At 43.1% G+C, this 20,308-nt stretch overlaps 1 protein-coding gene across 9 annotated transcripts in view; it reads right to left on the reverse strand.

Moving 5' to 3' along the window:
* Positions 1–20,308, reverse strand: part of agap1 (ArfGAP with GTPase domain, ankyrin repeat and PH domain 1) — a 193,345-nt gene that overhangs the window by 85,578 nt on the left and 87,459 nt on the right. For 5 of the 9 annotated variants that reach the window (XM_044187456.1, XM_044187455.1, XM_044187451.1 and 2 more), the window contains exons 2-7: positions 16,282–16,340; positions 15,935–16,022; positions 11,239–11,253; positions 5,532–5,617; positions 4,106–4,247; positions 1,852–1,986 (exon numbers count right to left, since the gene is read on the reverse strand). In XM_044187456.1, coding sequence (XP_044043391.1) covers positions 1,852–1,986; positions 4,106–4,247; positions 5,532–5,617; positions 11,239–11,253; positions 15,935–16,022; positions 16,282–16,340 — 525 coding nt within the window. The remainder of the gene's footprint in view (positions 1–1,851; positions 1,987–4,105; positions 4,248–5,531; positions 5,618–11,238; positions 11,254–15,934; positions 16,023–16,281; positions 16,341–20,308) is intronic. The other 4 variants (XM_044187457.1, XM_044187458.1, XM_044187453.1 and 1 more) reach the window with 1 other exon arrangement.

A 20,308-nucleotide genomic window follows, 5' to 3' on the forward strand; every position in this document is an offset into this window, starting at 1 on the left:
TGGTCGGCGGTGCGACTTTCATGATGATTTATGTATTTAATTCTTTGCTGTATTCATCTGCTGCAGACCCACGCAAACACCGAGTGCTTTACTGATTTAAAACTATTCGGATTTCTTGGTTTCTTCGAGTCTAAACTGTCTGGTTTCCACTAATAAAAAAAAAAAAAATTAAATAATTGACCACAGATTTGACTGCTCTGCCTTACACTTCCTGTTTGAGCCCTGATTCTGTTAGAAAAGCAGAACATGTTGCCTGTTTTGATGAAGATCAAAGCCTCAAAGACCGTCAAAAGTAAAAAACTACCTGTGAACGCAGCCTGAGGTCTGAGTGGCTGAGACTCTGAGACTCTGACCTGCCGAATGTTAAACTCAGGTGGACGCAGACAAAGCCAGAGGCCGGCAGACTCACTGCAGCTCTGCTAATTAACCGCTGAGTCCATGTCATCTATTTCTCTCTAATTACAGCCGTTAACCCTGCGCCTGCCGACCGGCCGCTTCATTAACTTCTCCGCTGCCTCTCTTCTTATTAATGTGCTCTCAAAATGTAAAAAATGAGCCGCAGGGTTAACTATTTGCAAAAATACCTCAGTGCAATAATAGAAAAAAACTTTCCTCCCGAGCCTCTCCGACGTCTTGTGTTCGCCTTCTGCTCCTGGATCAGTCCTAACGCTGAAGATAAAGGCCTAGTTGTGGCTTTGACCCTTAACCCCATGTTCTCTGAAGTGCTTTACTCTTACATCTGACTTTAAAAGTGGTTTCATTGCTGAACAATCAGCTGTTTTTACATCGAAATCACCATTTGAAAGAGCGCCATTTTCAAACAAAGCGACTTTAATTCTAACTTGTATAACTGACAGAGTCGTGCTCTACATAAATGAGCCAAGTGCTGGCCAGTTTCAGGCAGGCGTCTTGTGAACGACAGACAGCTCGTGGACAGAATTGCTGGATTCTCCTGTTAAACTTTTAAAAACGTCACTTCATCAGCTTGAAAGCTCTGAAGCAGCCGCTGTCGACAGCGTCAGACGCGACCTAACAGTTTGGCATTATTACCGTGAGTGGGCAGCTCATGTTGTAACTAAATAATAAACATATAACACCGCTTTTGAATATCATGATTATACTTAAATACTCTTGATTCACGTCAAGTTTACCACTAATGTGATATCTTCATGAATATGAGCTAAAATGATGCATTTTTCTATTGAACGCTGGTCAGGTTTACTCGCTGAGAAACGAGACCTGCTGTTTATTACTACAGTCTTTAATCCACAAATAAAGGCCTGTAGTTTAATTTACAGAATTAACTGCAATTGAAATCGCAGTACTGCTCCTACAGGCGGTTTAAGATGATTACGTTTAAGTTAAGGTCGGACGTGTGCAGAGTGCTGGAGACGACTGAAAAGTTCGCTGCGAACTTTGTAAAGAACAAAAGGTTGAATTTGAAGGTCAGACTTTTACATCACACAACAGACCTGTGATCGATTCGTCATGACCTTGACGACTCCGGACACTCTCCTCCTCCTCCTCCTCCTCCTCCTCACCTCGTCTCATTCCTCCTCCTCCTATAATGTCTGATTCCTTTATTAATCCCATCGGGGAATCGTCTCTTTTTGTAGGTCTCCCCCCCTCCCTGCCTTCCTTCCCTCGCTATGATAAAACTTAATTGCTGTTCGGTTTGAGCTAAATAGCTGAGCGGGTCCATTTAATTCTTAATCGACGTGTGATTAAGAGCGGCCGAATGGCTCTGGCCAGGGCGTCGGGGGGAATGTCACCTTCCCAGAGGACTGGACGCCACTCTCCTGACCACAACAAGGTTTCGCTGTGTGTTGGGAGCAGAGAGAGAGCTCTTACCGTCCTGGAAGACTCGCTCCACGTTGAGGCCGTAGGTGGCGCAGGTTTCATAGTAGGTGCAGCGTTTGAGGTCGTTGGAGAGCTTTCTGGCTCGGCTGTCGTCGATCACCCTCGGGTTGGCTGAGCTGATGGCGTCTGAGAGGGAAAATGACAAAAAGGCTCAAAGTCTTTCGCTACGAAAAAGAAATTTAGATCATCTTTCCCCCAACAAATCATATCAGGGTTTTTTTTTGTCATTTTGTCAGCAAACTGTCGTTTCACATAACCTTCAACCTTGTTTTACTGTTGCATTCAACATTACAAAAAGGACATCTTGATTTCAAGAGTCACGTATCTGATAAAGGCTGCAAAAGTGAAACGCTCTGCTTTGTTTTTGATCTTTTTATCATGTCAGCTTGTTTATTCTTTGACTACACCCCTCTAAAATGCTGCTTTGAGTTCAAACAGTGAAAAAATGGAAAAGGAAGAAGAGCACATTGTTTAGGGAAGAAAACAGGAAACTTAGGTGATCCTGTGGCGCCCTCTGCTGTCAGAACGTACAGATGATCCACCATGTTTCCCACACCCTCCAGGCTGAAGGGTCGTCCAGAAACATGGGGAACAGCTCGACTGCTCTGCTTTACCTGATGAAGATCTACAGACCAAGCTGATGATACGAGGGACTGACAGAGCAGGACTCCTGGTACGATATGTTGTGTGAAGCTGTTTCTTCTTTGTCTTAAAAACCCATAAATAAAGTAATCAGTGAGTGCATTCAGAGCTTTTGGAGCCTTGTGATTGGATGTTAACACCTTATCCAGGTTTCTGATCTCTGTCATGTAAGCAGGCGGATCCTCAGCTTGAGGTAATGATGGCGTGCACAGATGTTGTTACTGCTGAAGCTGAGCCAGCGGCGAGTCGGTACTGAAGAAGCAGAGAGCAGCTGAGAAGTTGTGCAAACACACCTGGATCTGAACAAAGTACTGGACTGAAGTGGACACCAACATCGCAGAGCATTTCAGGAAGGCTTCTTGTAGACCGAGTCTGGACATATGGCGGGCGCAGCCTCGACGATAACATACATGGACGCTACTGATGATGTTTTCTTTCATATAACTTTATCTCTCTCTATACACTCGATATGTTTGATGTATTAACTCTGCACTTCCACATTATTTGGGATTAATATAATTGTGCCCATAGTGAATTGTTAATTGCTTGTTTAGATGTTCATCACCATCGTGGGTCGGATGGCTGACCACACCTGTTTTCATAAAGCCTATCAGCTGGTACACATCTGGGGGTGGTGTCTATTTTTAAACGTTTTGACTTGATGAAGATCCGACTGGAATCAAAAGGTTTTTTTACTAAATAACTTTGTGTTTGGGGGACAAACAGCAGGCATTACTCCACCCGCTGGAGAAATGTAATGCTAATAATAAAAAATAGCAGGCGAGAGCAGAGATGGCGGTAAAATAAACAAACGCTTGCCGGTCCAGGCGACGTTAAACTGACGGCTTTCATTGTCAGATTCACGTTTCAGGGTTGGCAGATATACTGTCAGTGGAGCACTTCCTGCTTGTGACCGTCGACAGCCAGATGTTTTGAAAAGCTGCTCAGCTGGTCGGAGCTCACGTTAGAAAACGCTGATGTGTGAAAGATATGATTGGATGGTGTCACTACATCCGAAACATCCCGCCCGATCGGTGCTGCGCATGTGCAGCTCTCAGCAGAGATGAGAAGGAAGCAGACAGCTCACTGCTTCTTTCTATGTAGATTACTTATTTTGTCATACATCAGATTTCTGTAGGCCGGGCCGCTCGGAGGCTGCTGCTGGGCCGGATTTAAACCATGTGTACAGGCAGACAAAGATCCAGGTTTCTAAGTCCTGAATATGATCAAAACCAGGATTCAAGTTTACATGTAAACACGCTCAGTCAACACAGAAATGCTCTGAGAAACAGCACTCAAAGCAGTGAAGAGACGCCAGCCAGCGCTTTAACTGTAATGATGGAAAGACACCACTGGGGGGCAGCGACGCCTCAGAAAAGCACACAACAGTTTGTCCAAAGAGAAGGTGTGTGTGTGTGTTTCATGTTCTTACGTCCCGGTGGGGACTTTTACCTGAATGCGCACTAACCCGTGGGGACGTGTGTCCCTGTGGGGACAGAAACTGAGGTCCCCACAGGTAGAGACTGCTTTCTGAGGGTTAAGACTTGGTTTTAGGGTTCAGGTTACAATTAGGTGTGTGTGTGTGTGTGTGTGTGTGTCGGACCTTGCGTGCCGACCAGGACCAGCGGCAGGTCGGCAGTGTTTCTGTAGTTGGCGAGGCGGCTGAAGTAGTGATAAACCGTCTGGAAGCTGATCTCATCCTCCAGGCTGAAGACGAAGATCACAGCGTCGACCCACAAAGCGAACTGAGACAGAGAGGGAGAGAAAAACTTTATTTACTTTGAGTTCTGCTGAAAATAGTCCCCAACAAATTCACCATTTCCTCCTAAAAACTACAGGGAGCAGCTGTTTCAGGAAATGACTGCGCCTTTTTTTAAAAATGAAACTATATATTTGTGTTTTTAAAAGATTTAAGTCTTCAGCAGGAACCAATGGGCTCGCAGCTGAGAGCCGCGGACAGGGCAGGAAAGTATTGAGAGACGCACTTTAAAGAGAACAGAGCACTTTGAGCGATGTTAACAGGCATGGAGGGACGCCGTGAGAGGCAGCGAGGTGAGCAGCAGAAAGAAAACAAGTGAATTATTCATAAATCGGCGAGTTTTCTGTCTGGACTCGCTCACATTAAAAACCCCATTTGGTCAGTTTGAAATAAAACCCTGACCTGATTCTCTGTTCGCACGCACCTTCACATCTATCGGAGAATCAGAGAGATGTCTAACACAAAAAGCATAAACACAATTATTTTTGTGTAACTTGAACATGATGTGTTCAAAGCTTGAAGGAAGTCGTGAATTTCTTTCCACTTTAGGATCCAAGATGATAACGAACGCGAATTAAAAAACATTTTGACGAATGTGAGCTGGCGACAGACTGATGACCTGTCCACAGTAAAACCCACCTCTCACCTAATGCATGCTGGGAAACAGTGCAGCCTCCAAACCCCCTGAATAATAAAAACAAAGTTCCCTCATTTACCTCTTTTATAAATGGGAAGTGAATGTGATCAAATTGCTGCTTTTCGGGAGATCTGAGGGAGTCGAGACGCAGCTATACAGCAAGCCAGTTCGCTGAAGACTTCGAGTTTCTTGTGAATATTTTCAGGCAAAATCTTTACCGCCTAATGTGCAAAGTTAAAACGTGACCTTTGACCTATTTATTAAGAATTTAACACTCAAAAGTCAGCTGCTGTTCTGCTTCATCCGGACTTTGCATCAGTGCTAGCAACGGTTGCTAAATCCTTTTAGTGAATATAACAAATGAGCACCGTGAAACTAAAAGGAGGACGGGAAATGTTCGACAGGATGTGGATGATGAAACAAAAAGCAGGCAGCAACATTTTAAATACTTTTAGTATTTTATAAACTAAAATGAAACTACTTCATCCTCTTGCCGTGCTGCAGCGTGCTGAGAAAATACCAGTACCCACGATTGATTGGTTTTTAAAGATGAGGGTCAAAGTCAAAGCCTGCGTTCGGTTCTTGAGGTGAAAGTTGTTCCATCTTCCTGTATCGTGCAGGTGCAGTACTCACCTGAGCCTCTGGGGGGCCTCCTTCGTCTCTGATGAGCAGCAGGTGACTCTGGCCGTCGACCACGATCTCCTTCTTGAAGCGGCCGCCTGCAGAAACAGCAGCAGCCGTCAGAGAAGTGCTACAGCCGGGTGACGGGCGTCGATCTGTTCTACGGGTTTACGGCGAGGTGGGGCCGATCAGTGACACGGCAGTGATTGATGGACTGATTGATTGATTTGGTGAAAGGTGATCAACGCTAAATGGGAGGAGGGCGATAGGAGAATATTTACGATGATTAAAAATGATGAAACAACGTATCTGGGGAAGAACTAAGGTACAAAATGGTCGTTTCACACACACACACACACACACACACACACAGAGTTAATGTAATGACCACCTGCGGCTGAATGTGAGGAATGAAGCTCTGCAGGTGAACACACACCTTGATGATGACTCACACACACTGTTGTGCTGAATCCTGACCAGTCTTTCTCAGCATGTGATGTCACTCTGCAACGTTTAGCTTGCGTCTGAACGAGCTGACGTCCACACTCGAGGTCGTGTGGCTTCACACACGTTTACACTGCACGTGTAATTTGTTGCTCTTCCTGAGCTTTCTAACATTTTCTGGGAAGTTTTTGGAGGGTCTGAGGACAGAGGGCGTCGCATGCTGACAGACTGTAAAATCCCCGTGGAGGCAAGTTTGTCATTTCTGACATTCGGCTCTATAAATAAATACTGACTGCACTATTTTTACTATCTAAAAGCTGATTTTTTTTAATTTTTTTGGCATTTTCTTGCCCGAGTGAGCACAGGAAGTTAGGATGTTCCCCTGTGAGAAGATTTAAAGTGGAACATTTTGAGGTTAAACTCTGGTCAGCGTTCAGACTCGAATCGGATTCTACTTCAGTTGTTTCCCACGGCTCATCATCGTTTAGACATTTCCATTTTAGGCTCGAGGGAATTCTGGATTCTGGATTCGACCTCTGACCTTCGTGCCTTTGGCTGAACTTTACGTTCAAGATCAGGAGACTAAAGTTTGGTTCTTCATTCATCAGCACACATCAGCCTCCTTCTTTGTTCTTTTTATATGGTTGAAACCATTTACAGTGTATCTATTATCTACTGTTTTAATGCATTTTGTAAAGCACTACGAGACTTACTGATATTTCTCTTATTTAATATTTTGTGCCCTTCTGTATTTTTATTGCTGACCTTGTTTTGTGTTCATTTTGTTTCTGTTTAGCGCTGCAACGTGACTGTGATTATCGATTAAACCGGCGATAAATCTATTAACTGTACTGTCTACTTCATTCGTCCTTATTCCTTTCTGTTGCAGTCTTATCACGGACTTGTTGTATCGTATGTGAATATTATTCACACATTTTTTATTGCTTTAAAAGCTGCACTGCTGCTAAAAGAATAAAGATCTTGTTTTTGAAAAGAAAGTTAATGTGATTATCATGCTTATTATTTTGTGAGCTCTTTTTTTCTTGTACAATAAATCGGACACGTTGGCTCTCGTTGTGCAGGTATTTATCCGAGACTAACAGGTGTGGCAGTCCTCTGAGTGTCTGGAAGGACGTCCAAACTCCAGCAGAGTCAGCGTGGCTGTGCGGGGACAGGCGTCTCTTCCTGAGGATTTACAGGAAGTCCAGATGTTCTCTCATCAGGATCAGCCGATCTGTAAACACTGTGGACGAGTCTGAGAGCGCCGACGCTGCAGCGGCACAGCGGCCGCCTTTACTACAGAGTACAGAGGGATGATGCAGCGGATGTTTATATGGCGGCGAGGACGGGAAGAGGCTGACACACACACACACACACACACACACACACACGCACAATTTGGGATTTTTTCTTACTGATGAAACATAATAAATCAATCACAACAAAAACACAAAAATCATTCAAAATTTCACACACGCCAACAGCTTCTCTCGCTCTCACACACACACACACACACACACACACACATATTTTTAGCTCGCCGTCCTCTCTCTCTCTCCCATGACACTGTGGCAGGACGCCAAGCCAATCAGCTTAGGAGGAGGGTGCACACGCCCGTAATGCTAATTACAATTTGCACGGCGCATCACCGCTACTGACCCAGCCACAACACACACACACACACACACACACACACACACACACACACACACACAGGGCTGGAGGTATTTTGAGATGAGACCTCTCTAAAATAAAAGCCTCTCGATGCGTCACGGACGCAGAAACACGTTCGATTCAAGTTTTCCAGCATGAAGGTTTGGGGGGAAAGGAAGTCACACACTGTACATCCACTACAGCGACTCTGGTCTGATACAGGGATTTATACAGAGCACTTTATAATAACGCGTTTATAAGCTGTAACTTATGGCTTTATTAAGACAATAATTGCTAATTTCTTGAATAAAAACAGTAAGAGGTTTTGTTTTAAATGAGTCTAATCTGTGTGCTGTGAACACCGTTCAGTCATTTTATGAATACGGACAGACGGAGCAGTTTTAAGTGATTAATTATTTTCCGTTATGAATTATTTTGCGTTATGTAATTCTTAATTCAAAGGTTTTACTTTCTTTTCTCTAATACCCAATTGTTAGAGTCAACATAATGGGAACAACTGAAACATCTGTTGCCAGAGCAGCTTGTGTCACTTGTGAATATTTATATATATATATATATATATATATATATATATTGTTTAATGCTGCATTTCATTGGTATTCACTGTGTCTTCACATACATTACAGCAAAACTAGTTTTTCTTGTTGGTTTATGAAATGCTCCTGTTTTATGTTATGCTGTCATTTGATTGATTGTTGAGCTTTTTGTTTTTACATATTTTTATTAATAGCACCTGGCTGCGAGACTAACTTCTCCTTGGGGGGAAAGTTTTCCTTCTCCTAATATACACTATTATATTAGAAACATTAATCGATCATTAATGAGCTGTATACGTGTTTTCAATGTGTCGCTAAACGCAAAAAAATGTCCACACGATTCATCGCAAACTTTTTTCTTCATGTCATATTGAAAACACTTTAACGGGAGCAGGTGAGTCTTCTTTTTAATGATTATCAAATCATATATTGATGCTTTTATAAAGAATAGGACGACATCAGCTAAAGCCTTTTATCTTATTACTGGTTTGTAACTGAGCTAAAAAGCATTAAAACTGCTCATTAATTATTAGTTACAGCTTAGAAACCATTATATATATATATATATATATATATATATATATATATATATATATATATATATATATATATATATATATATATAGAAGCCTATGCCGTCACAGATTATTTGTTCAGTTTAATTTCAGAGAAGAAAAACCAAAATTAGGCGTGAAGCTTCCTGTGCACGGACGCCATGTTGTGTTGCTGCAGTGAACCAGATGGTGCCGTTAATGCTGAGTCAGCAGCGTGTCTGGCTCTGCTGTGTACGTTTATTTATATTCATTTGTATACAGTAGGTGTGTGTGTGTGTGTGTGTGTAAGAGAGGGAGTGTAGTGTAATGTTTACGTGCACACAGCTGCAGCAGATGAACATGAGGGGGGATGAAGACGACGAGTTAAAACATGATAACTTCATGAAAACTACGACATGAGAGGCGGAGCTACGTGTTCAGTCACAGCTTCGGGTTCAGCGGCCTGCAGCCTCAGGAAGACGCTCAGCGGGCGCCGGGCCGCGATGGCGTCCGGTGGCAGCAGTTGTGAAAGGGAAGCGTTTATTTATCTTCCATTTCCTTTTCTGATTTATGAAATGGGAATAGAAAATCAGTCAGAGCCTGTTTGAAGTCCAGGACTGCAGATATCAAAGGGCAAGTGCAGACCACAAACTACCCCACTGATCTCAGACCAGGTGTACTGATTACAAGGTTACTCTAGTGGGAGAGATCGGCGACGGGAGCGAATGATCGTGATAAGACGACGAAAACACACGAGCAGCCACTCGTCTGGTTTGTTTACATCCAGTTAGCGACGGCGCTCGACGGGGGCCAGCTGTTCCGGTTCTGTGACCCCCGTTTCCTCCTGCGCTCTGATTGGATACCGCTCTCCTCTCATCTCAGACTCGTCCAAACCGAAGTTATTATAGTTTTGCATTTTTCATTAGTTTTTAATTTTTGTTTTCAATTTCAGTTTAGTTTTAATACGTTTCTAAAGCGGGTTTGCTAGTTTAGTTTTTATTAGGGGGCGAGATCCTAAAAGGTCAGAGAAAGTATTGCGTAGTAAAAACAAATCATCATACTACGTTCGTACCGCCTGGCCTGGATCTACTGTTAGCTTCTCTTTCGGGGGAGGGGGGCTGGGCGCGCTCCCTCACCTTGCTAAGCTAAGCTAAGCTAAGCTAAGTTAGCCTTCTTGTGCGATTTTTTTTCAAAAGGACTTTCAGATTCGCGGGATTTTTGCCCTCGAGAAATGTTTCACATATTTTATCACCTTCCAGTGATAAAACACAAGGCGCTCGTTTTATCTGCGACACAGTCGTATTCAGAGTAATCCCAAATGGGACTGGTGCTTTCTCCCGACTTTCGCCGCCGCCATGATGCCAGGCGTGGCGTGGACGGATTGGCAACACGTCGCGGTTCGTGAGGTCGACAGCTGGCGTAAAACTGGCACAGCTAAAAAAACTGGAAGATAGATTTCATATCCACCTGAAATACTAAGCTTGTGTGGTGCGAAATAAATTGGCAAAGACGAAAACTAAGGAACTATAATCTTAGTTTGTGAGTTTTGTAAACACACAACACAGTTTCAGTTAATTATTATTTTCTAAAGCCTCGTTTTAGTTTCTAATTCACTTAACGAACATGTTTTTTCACATTTAACTTCCGTTATTTCGTTAGCTTTCGTTAACGATAACCTTGGTCCAAACTATAAGCACGTCTTTGTCTCATGCCGTGGTCCGGACTCGTCTTACCAACGGGAGGGTTTTTGTCTCAGATCCAAGACGTTTCAGATTTTTCTTGTAGCCTGCACTGGCCTTTAGTTTCCTTTAGGCGTCCATGTTGACTTCTTTGTGCAAAGATGTTCATCTTCCCTGAAGAACATTTTCATTCTTGGTGTGTTTAACCTACAAATTCTGGCTTTTTATTTCGGCAAATTTGTGTTTTTATTTATTTATTTTTTAATATGTTATTTAAATGCAAATGTAATGATTCAATTTCTAAATGATATAGCTAAGACATTAATACTTATTGTACATGTTTATTCAGGAAGTTTCCTGGAATGAACGATTTTTTAGGGGAAATTTATTTGAGAAGTAAATACTAATTCATTATTCATTTATTATTGCAAAATTTATACTCCATATACAGTTTGCTTAATAGTCCACTTGCCTGTAGAAAATTTAGAAATTTTTCTTCAGCTGACCTGCTGAGCTCTGACTGAGACTCTCTAGGTTACAGCAGCAGTTCACTCTAATTAGCATCAAATTACACGAGTCTTTCGAGGAAACTTCTAGGAAATTATTAAAAATATTATGGACCAATCGAATTGTCTAGAAGAAGATAGGAGAATCATGTTTCTGCTAATAAACGAATAACTGACTGACAAACCAGCTGCTACCAAACTTCACTAACGTTTTAGGACACCGAGAGGAGACGCTGAACCCAAGCTGCGCTCAACACGCTGCTGTGAGGATCAAAGAGGCGAGGGATCGATGGATGGAGGGATGAATGAAAAGAAGACAGCGAGGGAGAAGAAGAGAGAATAGTTACCTGCATCCACGTCAGCTAGTTTACAAGAGCAGCCCAGAAAGACGAGAGGAAACAAAAAGCAAAAAAAAACCCATCAAAGATGCAGCCACAGTTAATACATGCACAGTGAAACCCCGAGAGAGCGCGAGTTCATCAGGGCAAAACGATGAACAGATGCAAGAGAGTGAAAAAGAGTCAAAGTTTCAGCAGCAAAAAAAGGACACCAAAAATGTGATGAAAGGAAAATGTATGAGGACAGAGAGGAGAGAGTGAAAGAGAGGACACGAGAGAGACAGACCGAACAAGGACGTAAAAAGGAAATTATGGAGACAAAAGAAAGACGGAAAAAGAGAAAAATAGGAGAAAAGAGAACAACCAGGTCACAAAAACATCAGAACAACTTCAAACTCCTGCAGAAGAAGAAAAGGACAAAGATTTAAAAGATCAAGGCTGGACCTGTTTACTGTTGTTGGGTAACTTTTCAGTTTGATGACATTTTCAGGATCGCAACAAACGCATGCTGGGACTCTGGGAAACTTACCGAAACTGTTATTATGAATCTCTCACTGACCTATTCAGTAAACTTTAAGACAGGCTGTTTAAAACACTTTAATGCACCTGGACGTACGCACCAGTCCTCACAGAAATATACGAGTGAGAGGGAATCAAGCTCTGCTGGCGTTACTGCCACATTACTCCCCATATTTCTTTTTCCGCTGAAGTCACACAAACAAATGCGTATCAGCCAGTTTTTAGAAAACAATAGAATCTCTGAATGAAGTCTGGCTACTTGTGTGAGCAGCAGCTACACTAACAGTCAGCAGCATTAGTTTAGTGGCTGCGGGTGATTTCCCAACCAAAGCTCCTTTCTGTTTTAATGGATTCCATGTGCGGCTGCTCGGCTTCAGTTTAACTTTCTGGGTTTTTCGGGGGCATTTTCAGATTAGACACCCCCACCTCCGAACTGGATCCTCACACGGTTGTTGTTGCCTTAACAGACCGCACTGGTGGTTTAACTAAAAACTGCAGATATTTGACGTTCCTGCCGATCAATTTCCAAAGCAGATCACAGGTTTTCAGATTGATTGATACTTTCAGAGCCGGTGGTTTCAGTTCACTTCAGTTCGGGATACATGATCCATCACTGTGAACATTTATGTCTTTTTATTGTCATGTCAGCTCGTACTGTCGGTGCGTTCAAGGACACTCTGACATCTGAAGTTTGAAGTAGAGCTGATGCAATTCATCAATTAGTCGTATGACAGAAAACTAAACGAATCCCAGTTCAGATTTCTAAATTGTAAAGATTTGCTTCTTGTCTTTGTCATATGTGATAGTAAACTGATTATCTTTAATATCATTTAATAGACCAAACAATGAATCGATTAATCAAGAAGCCTTGATCAGAAGCTGAATCAGCAGCATTTTTATTCTTAAAACATCTACTTGAAAAGGTCAGCGCACTGTTTTTAGATAAACATGAAAACCTACGAGTCTGAGTGTCATTGAATGCAGCACAAAGAAGAGTTTTGGAGGGCAGAGTTTGGACAAAACAACTAAATGTTCGCTGCGATGCTCAGACCTCAACAGGTAGGAGGTTTGGCGACAGCTGTGAAGTCTGACGGAGGAGCTGAAGGAAACCGTTTGCAGGAGCTGATGTGAGTGCAGCGTCTGCAGCAGAGGCTCCAGCCTGCAGCCTAAGAATAGCGCTGGTTAGTGGCTTTGTGGCGCTGCGGTCGCCCTGCCGCTCACAAGCCACCAACTCCGCTCCCAATCAATCGCCATGGGAATCCAGGCTCCCGCTTATTTTAGATCCCAGGAATTTAAAAACAACACATCAGCTCCCCAGTTCTTCTCTTCCACTGAAGCTCCTTTTATTTGTCGGTGGTTATGCAACGATATCAAAGAGTTTTTTATTTAATTCCTCGATGGGCAGCTGTGCCAAGTAATTAGATCAAAGATTTCTGCTGTTGTTTAGGGCTGGCTCGGATACGGTATGCGAAGCTGCTTGAAAAGCCGTGTCGTGTTGCTTTTGGCAGAGCCGTGGTGTAATTAAGGCCGAGCGGTGGAAACAGACCGTTGGGCATTTAGCAGTCTGGAGGCCGGAGCTGCAGAGCCACAGAGGGCATTTTAAGAAGAGGTACGTCACTGCTAAAGACGATTTTCTCATTTTTCTGTTCGCACACCTCAGAAATAATCTGCCCTGGGGTTTCCCCATCACCACCAACTTTTTGGATCCCTGCGGCCAAATCTCTGCTTGGAGTTGTGGAGAAGCTTTTTGCTGAACACAACCCCTCCGAGTCCCTTTCTATCTGGTGACATTCATTGAAAAAATGTAACGTTTAGCTTTAAGTTCACCCCTACTTTCCCTGCCTCTGAACAGTGAAGGCCTAGTTTCTCCGCCGAGGGACCCGGAGCTAAAATTGGTTTGTGGGCCGATTCCGGGTGGGTCCCCACAAGACAAAAGCAGCAGTTTTCATCCCAAATAAACTACGTTTGATGGTTTTCAAGGCTTTAAACATACAGAAAGGTCAAGAAGGGTTAATTGGCTGCAGTTCCAAGCAGAGAAAGTAATACCCCCTTTACTGAGATATACACAGTGGTAATTAGGTCTTTTCTTGACTCTAGAGTAGGGATCTGACTTTTTTCTGTCCTGAAAAGTCCTGAAAGGTACCATAAAATCCCCAACAGCAGCTGGTATTCAAAAACCTTGAGGAGGGGTGTAATTACCTGTATTCAGTACCTGTATGACAACAACAGTCATGTGATACTCACTACTGTGCTGCTCCGAGTTTCTCTTTTAAAACACAATCACTTCTACTTTGCTGTTCGATCGCTGCTGAGCTACAGTCAGTAAACTCAACACTTCCTGCAGAGGTTTTCAAATAAAAAGCCTGTAAAGAAAAGGAGCCACTTGAAGGCTTTTAATGTGAAACATTTGTGCAGGAAGTTATTTTGGCAAAAACCTGCATTTTGTGAACTACTGACACGTCCAATAGTCAGTTAAGGATCCCTTTTCTCAACGGCAGATCTTTAACTTCAATTTTATTAGTATCCTGAAGGTTCAATAAACAGCAACAACCAATTGTCAAGGACATAAAAACAATATATATCTATAAAAACATAAATAAAAGAATAGAATATTAAAGAATAAATATACCTATTGAAAATAAGAAATAAAAACCAGCCACAAATAGAAATAGAAACACTTATAATCATCACTTAATAAAGAACCAAATACAGTGTGTAAGTCTCTGAGTTGCAGTAAGAGATTCAGCCTTTCAACGCGCCGTGTCTTTGTTTCGAGCATCCTGCAGCGGCGGCCTGAAGGCAGGAGGTCAAACTCCTTACTGATAACCCTTTCACAATAAATGTCTCGATGCTGGGCTTGCTGCACCAGATCTCGCGTTATATCTGGACACGAGAGGTGATCTCTGACAGGAAAAGGACCACTTATTTAAACGAAGTAGCTTCCGTTGGTCTGATCCAGCGCTCGTCCATGACTGAAAACACCTGCTGAGGGTCGAAGATGATGAACCTCATCCGTTAGTCCCACCCAGTGGAAACGTGGGAGTTTCTCTGTGTGCACGATCCACGAGGAAGCTTCTCCAGCCTCCAGAGAGGAAAGGCGCGAGCAGTGAAATATTAAAGGAACATGGGATTTAGTGTAAGTGGGTCTTTGCCTGGGGAGGCTGTACAGTACGTGGAGGGGAGCAGCAGCTTTAATATTGGATGAGGAATATGGCCGTCTCCGCAGGGCGTGTGAGCAGAGACGCTATATTTTATTTGTTCACAAAGGATGACATGAAAGATTAAGGAGCTCTGGAGAGAAAGTGGGTGAAACCAAGTTTCATATTTGCTACTGTGTCCGTTTGATCAGTTATTTTGTTCTTTTTAAAAGATAATTCCAGTTTATTACAGCTGTCACCATGTTGCCAGATCTCAGCCATTAGTGAGTGCAATGTTGTTATTACTGATAAAAATGATAAACAAACCTACAAAAATAAGACCCAATTTGTAGTAAAGCAGAATTATCCTTTAAAACAGCTCAAAACACGACATATCTGCAGTTTTACAATCGAAACATATCAAACTGGAGCCTGTACGGCTGAGTTCTGCATTAAAGACAGGAGGAATGAGACTGTTGAAAGCTTTTAATGCATCCTGTATTTACTCATCCCAAACATAAACTGCGTACGTTTTTATTTCAAGTCAGAAAAACAACTGCAACTAGTCTAAAGTGCTCTCTGGAGCTCTTTTCTGCTCCGACGTTCAGATCTGTGCTTTTGTTTCCCTTTGAGCGCAGACTGAGAAGGGAAGGGAAGCGAAAGGCTTCTAGAAACACGGAGACACAGCCGGGACGGGAGAGGATTCGAGCTTTGGCCGGTTGCGTGCAGGAGCCGCAGGTTGTTGACGTCTTATTTTGCCAGCCGCGTTTTTAATCCAGCCTCAGTTTATTATTTTCTCCTTGGTTTTTGAAGCTGATTTAATCTACTTTTCTTTTTTTTTTTTTTTTTCATCTCATCTTGGAAAGAGGAGGCGGTCGCGGTAAAGCTGGATGAGATTGGCACAAAAATGCTGGATGTTTCGGGTTTTTTTGTTTTGTTTTTTTTTTTGTCTCGAGGACCAACAGACAACACTGAAACACAGAAACACAGATCCAGCCGGACCTCAGAAAGACAGAAAGACTGACAGGAAGAAGGAACGGTATTCTTACCTTCAGGTGACTCCTCCTGGACGTACGTTCCCGTCAGGTACCTGTGGACCAGCGCCGACTTACCACTGGCCAGGTTACCCACAATGCCCTGGGGGAGGGGGATCAATGTCAGATTAAGAAGTGAAGTTTTCTCTAAACACATGCAGGTAACACAGCAGTTACAGAGGTCTCCGCAAATCACGCTCCTTGTTTCAGGCCACATCCTCACTGCAGTGCTCCTGGAGACGTCCGTCTCATGGAAACAACACATCGTTTATTATTTTATTAAGACACACCTGAAAACATCTGAACCTATCCTTTCATTTTGGTCGCGACAACAAAACCAATCTGAATTTTTTTGAGCTCACCACTTTCAGTTCTGGTACCGTTCGACTCAGCGTCCACTCCTGACTGTTCACGAATGCATCTGTAAGAGACAGAGAAGGAAAAAAAAATAAATCATCAATCAAATGTAATGAACGTGTGGCGCGTTCAGGTGCGCTCGAGTTCAGCACGTTAACAAGAGAACTCACAAATTCATGAGTAAAAACTGTTCTGATGCTCTGAATGAACAATTTCCTTAAAATGTCAAAGCTAGTTTTTGTTTTCTACTCGTCTGCATCCATTTTGGTTGTCAGTTGCCTAGCAACAGCATTCTTGCTGAGCACGCCGTGCACTCGACCTGCCATGTCAACAACAAGGGAGCCGATCTGCTCCCACTTAGCGGAGTCACGCAGGACAACTGAGGAAGAGGAGGAGGATGAAGAGTCTCATTACAGCCGACAGATGACTGACAGCAGGCTGAGGGCCATGGCAGACTGAGCAGGATAACAGGACACGTACAGACACAGCGTGGGACAAAGCAACGTTAAACCGAGTTCAATTAAAGAAAATGTCAGTCAGTTATGGGCCCAAAGCTTCAAATGTTGCATTTATCTTAAAACGATGAACGACTGGAGATCTTAAGATGAACTTTCGCATTCAGAACAGGTAGAAAGACTTTGTCTGTAACTAGTCAGTTCGAAGCTTCTTGAGTCTGAATGTGTGTGTTGTGTTTAAGACCCAGAGCAGAGGCAGTGAGGCTGAGAGGTCATGGGAAATGGGGGGGAGGTCAAAGTGATGTTCCTCCCACACACCCATTAACTGTTACCGCCTGCTGCTGTTCACATTCAGCTACATAAGTGTGTGTTGTTGCAGTGTGATAGTGTCAGTGTTATCATCACAACACACACATCACACTGAATCAGCTGCTTTCCAACACAAACGTACAGAAGCACAGGGTCACTGACAGGCCGGTTAGTTAACCTCAAAGCTTTCTGAGTACCGATCAAAATGTGCCCGAAGTGTCGATTACTGAAATAACGTCATGCAGCAGAAGCAGATGTTTCCTGATCTAAATTTATTCTAACTCCAGACTGTATTTGAGCAGCCGGGTGTATTTTGTGAAATGAAAAAGAAAGTGATAAAACGTGTTTATATTATCCAAACTAAGGTGTCAAAAACACTTTTCTTTGGTATCTGGACCGAATCTCAGGTTGTCACAAATATAGAAACCCTTGAGGCGTCAGCAACCAGACAAAAGAGATCACTCGACAATCTTTTGTCAGCTTTTTAGAAAAGCTCCCATTTGAAAGATTCACAGGACAAATCTGGACTGCCGTGTTTTTGAAAAATATCTGTTTTTGAGCGTTAAAAGCTCAGGTGTAGTGTTGATGGAAGGCCAAAACAGAAATATTTATCAAATGTATTCTCAATGACCACCAGAACATCTTAAAACTAACTACAGGGCCCCTAGAACCACCTAAAGGACTTATAAAACCTGTATAATACCCACCACAACCTCCTACAGGGCCCCTAGAACCACCTAAAGGACTTCTAAAACCTGTTTAATACCCACCACAACCTCCTACAGGGCCCCTAGAACCACCTAAAGGACTTCTAAAACCTGTTTAATACCCACCACAACCTCCTACAGGGCCCCTAGAACCACCTAAAGGACTTCTAAAACCTGTTTAATACCCACCACAACCTCCTACAGGGCCCCTAGAACCACCTAAAGGACTTCTAAAACCTGTTTAATACCCACCACAACCTCCTACAGGGCCCCTAGAACCACCTAAAGGACTTCTAAAACCTGTTTAATACCCACCACAACCTCCTACAGGGCCCCTAGAACCACCTAAAGGACTTCTAAAACCTGTTTAATACCCACCACAACCTCCTACAGGGCCCCTAGAACCACCTAAAGGACTTCTAAAACCTGTTTAATACCCACCACAACCTCCTACAGGGCCCCTAGAACCACCTAAAGGACTTCTAAAACCTGTTTAATACCCACCACAACCTCCTACAGGGCCCCTAGAACCACCTAAAGGACTTCTAAACCTGTTTAATACCCACCACAACCTCCTACAGGGCCCCTAGAACCACCTAAAGGACTTCTAAAACCTGTTTAATACCCACCACAACCTCCTACAGGGCCCCTAGAACCACCTAAAGGATTTCTAAAACCTGTTTAATACCCACCACAACCTCCTACAGGGCCCCTAGAACCACAAGCTCCCACTTAACATTAACCCTGCTGGTCTCTGCAACACCTGGGCCTCTGTGTTAAGTAGGCCAGTGGGCCAGGTCCTCTTAGAGCCTTCTGCCCCTCTTTACTAATATATAAGCAGCAATCTGTGTCAGCCTATAGACTCACCGTGTCTCTCCACCAGAGAGAGAGAGCTAAAAGCCTTCGAGAACGTCTGGAGGAAAAAAGGGTTTTTCTCATGGTTTTCCAGGATTTACACGTCCGTCCTCTCTGATGTGTTCGAGGTCTACATGGTCAGTGTAAAGTCATATTTTAAACCATTTTCAAGACTCCAAAAAGGCAGTATTTCTTGGTATTTAAGAACTTTTAAGGACTTGAATTTAGACAATCATATTCAAGACTTTTCCAGTCGTTAAGTTTGTTTATTGCTGGAATTTGAACATGTGAAACCAAAGCACACATAATGCATCCTGCTACATTCTTGTAACGTCACCAAACCTCTGCAGAGAATTTGACAGATTTACTAACTTTCATTGTTTGGGATGCACCTGAAACCTGACTGTGCGTCACTTCACAGTCAAACATAAAATCAGCTGAATTTTAACCAGAATCTGAATCAGAATCAGATTTTGTTCTGGAAAAATACAAAACACTACATGTGTTAAGTGATACTACCATACTGCTACCAGTAGCAATAATAAGACTTAATAATAATGACTTTACTTGTGTTTCCCGTTAGTTATAGAAGTTTATGAATCAATTAAGGCCTTGGGCCTAAATACATGTCTGATATGCATGAAGAACATAAACCCTGCAGGTAAATCTGCTTCTCCCTTGTTGTATCTGAATCATTTTAAAGGTAATTCACAAGAAAAACTGACTGGAGGAAAGTCAGCTGGTTCTTATGACACACAGTGTAGTTTTACCTGTTCAGGTATCTGAACATATTCCAATTCAACAATCTGAGAAAGCCAATGGAGCGAACACAAATATGCAATCTTTGACAAGAGGCTGTAAGTTGACTTTGCTTCACTTCTGCACTACTACTGGTCTCTCCTACAGCTGAAAACACTGAGAAATAAACAGCTGTTGAGTTGTTCTCCAGATGTTGCTATGATACAGTATGAATCAGGAAGTAACAGCTCATCCTTTCATAGTAAAAGTGCATATTTGGTCCATAATGAAATACCAAAAGAAGTGCCTCTTTGAACCACTGTTGGATTCTGGAGGTCTCTACTATTATTAGTGCTGATGCCAGTAACGATGCTGCCACTGTGTGTGTGTGTGTGTGTGTGTGTGTGGTGTGTGTGTGTGTGTGTGTGGTTGGTATCTGACTGGAAAGAATCCAGAATTAAGCTTCCCTATTGGCCGGCGGACACACACAGGAGGACATTGTTGAGGTTTTTACAAACGCCGGCCTGTGCCGGCGTGACCCCTCCCTCTCTGCCAGGCAGGATGTTGATCCAGCTGCTTCCTGTTTTTCGGGGGGCCCTCCAGTTCCCCTCTGCTGGTTCCCAGTATGATCCACCGTCGGGGGGGGGGAGAGTCACCGGCGGGCCACGATTAGCCGCTTCGCCAGGTGACCAACCATCAGGATGGCGGTTGGGTGACGGTTCAACTGGCTGTTGAGGTTTAACGTTGAAGGAATATTCCAGCAAAAATCGATGTTATGAGTCAAAGGGTTTTATAGCAGAGGTGGGCCGCCTCCGCCAACCTCTTAACGATCAATACACTTTTATAAGAGAGCAAGAAAGAGATGCTATTTCACACAGCACATGCTGTATATTTAATAAGTGTGACTACTGTTCAACTATATTGATCAGCGGACGCAGTGCATCAGGGTTTTGGTGGCTTACCGCCTC

The sequence above is a fragment of the Siniperca chuatsi genome, linkage group LG24, assembly GCF_020085105.1.
Source record: "Siniperca chuatsi isolate FFG_IHB_CAS linkage group LG24, ASM2008510v1, whole genome shotgun sequence".
In the NCBI taxonomy this organism is placed as follows: Eukaryota; Metazoa; Chordata; class Actinopteri; order Centrarchiformes; family Sinipercidae; genus Siniperca; species Siniperca chuatsi.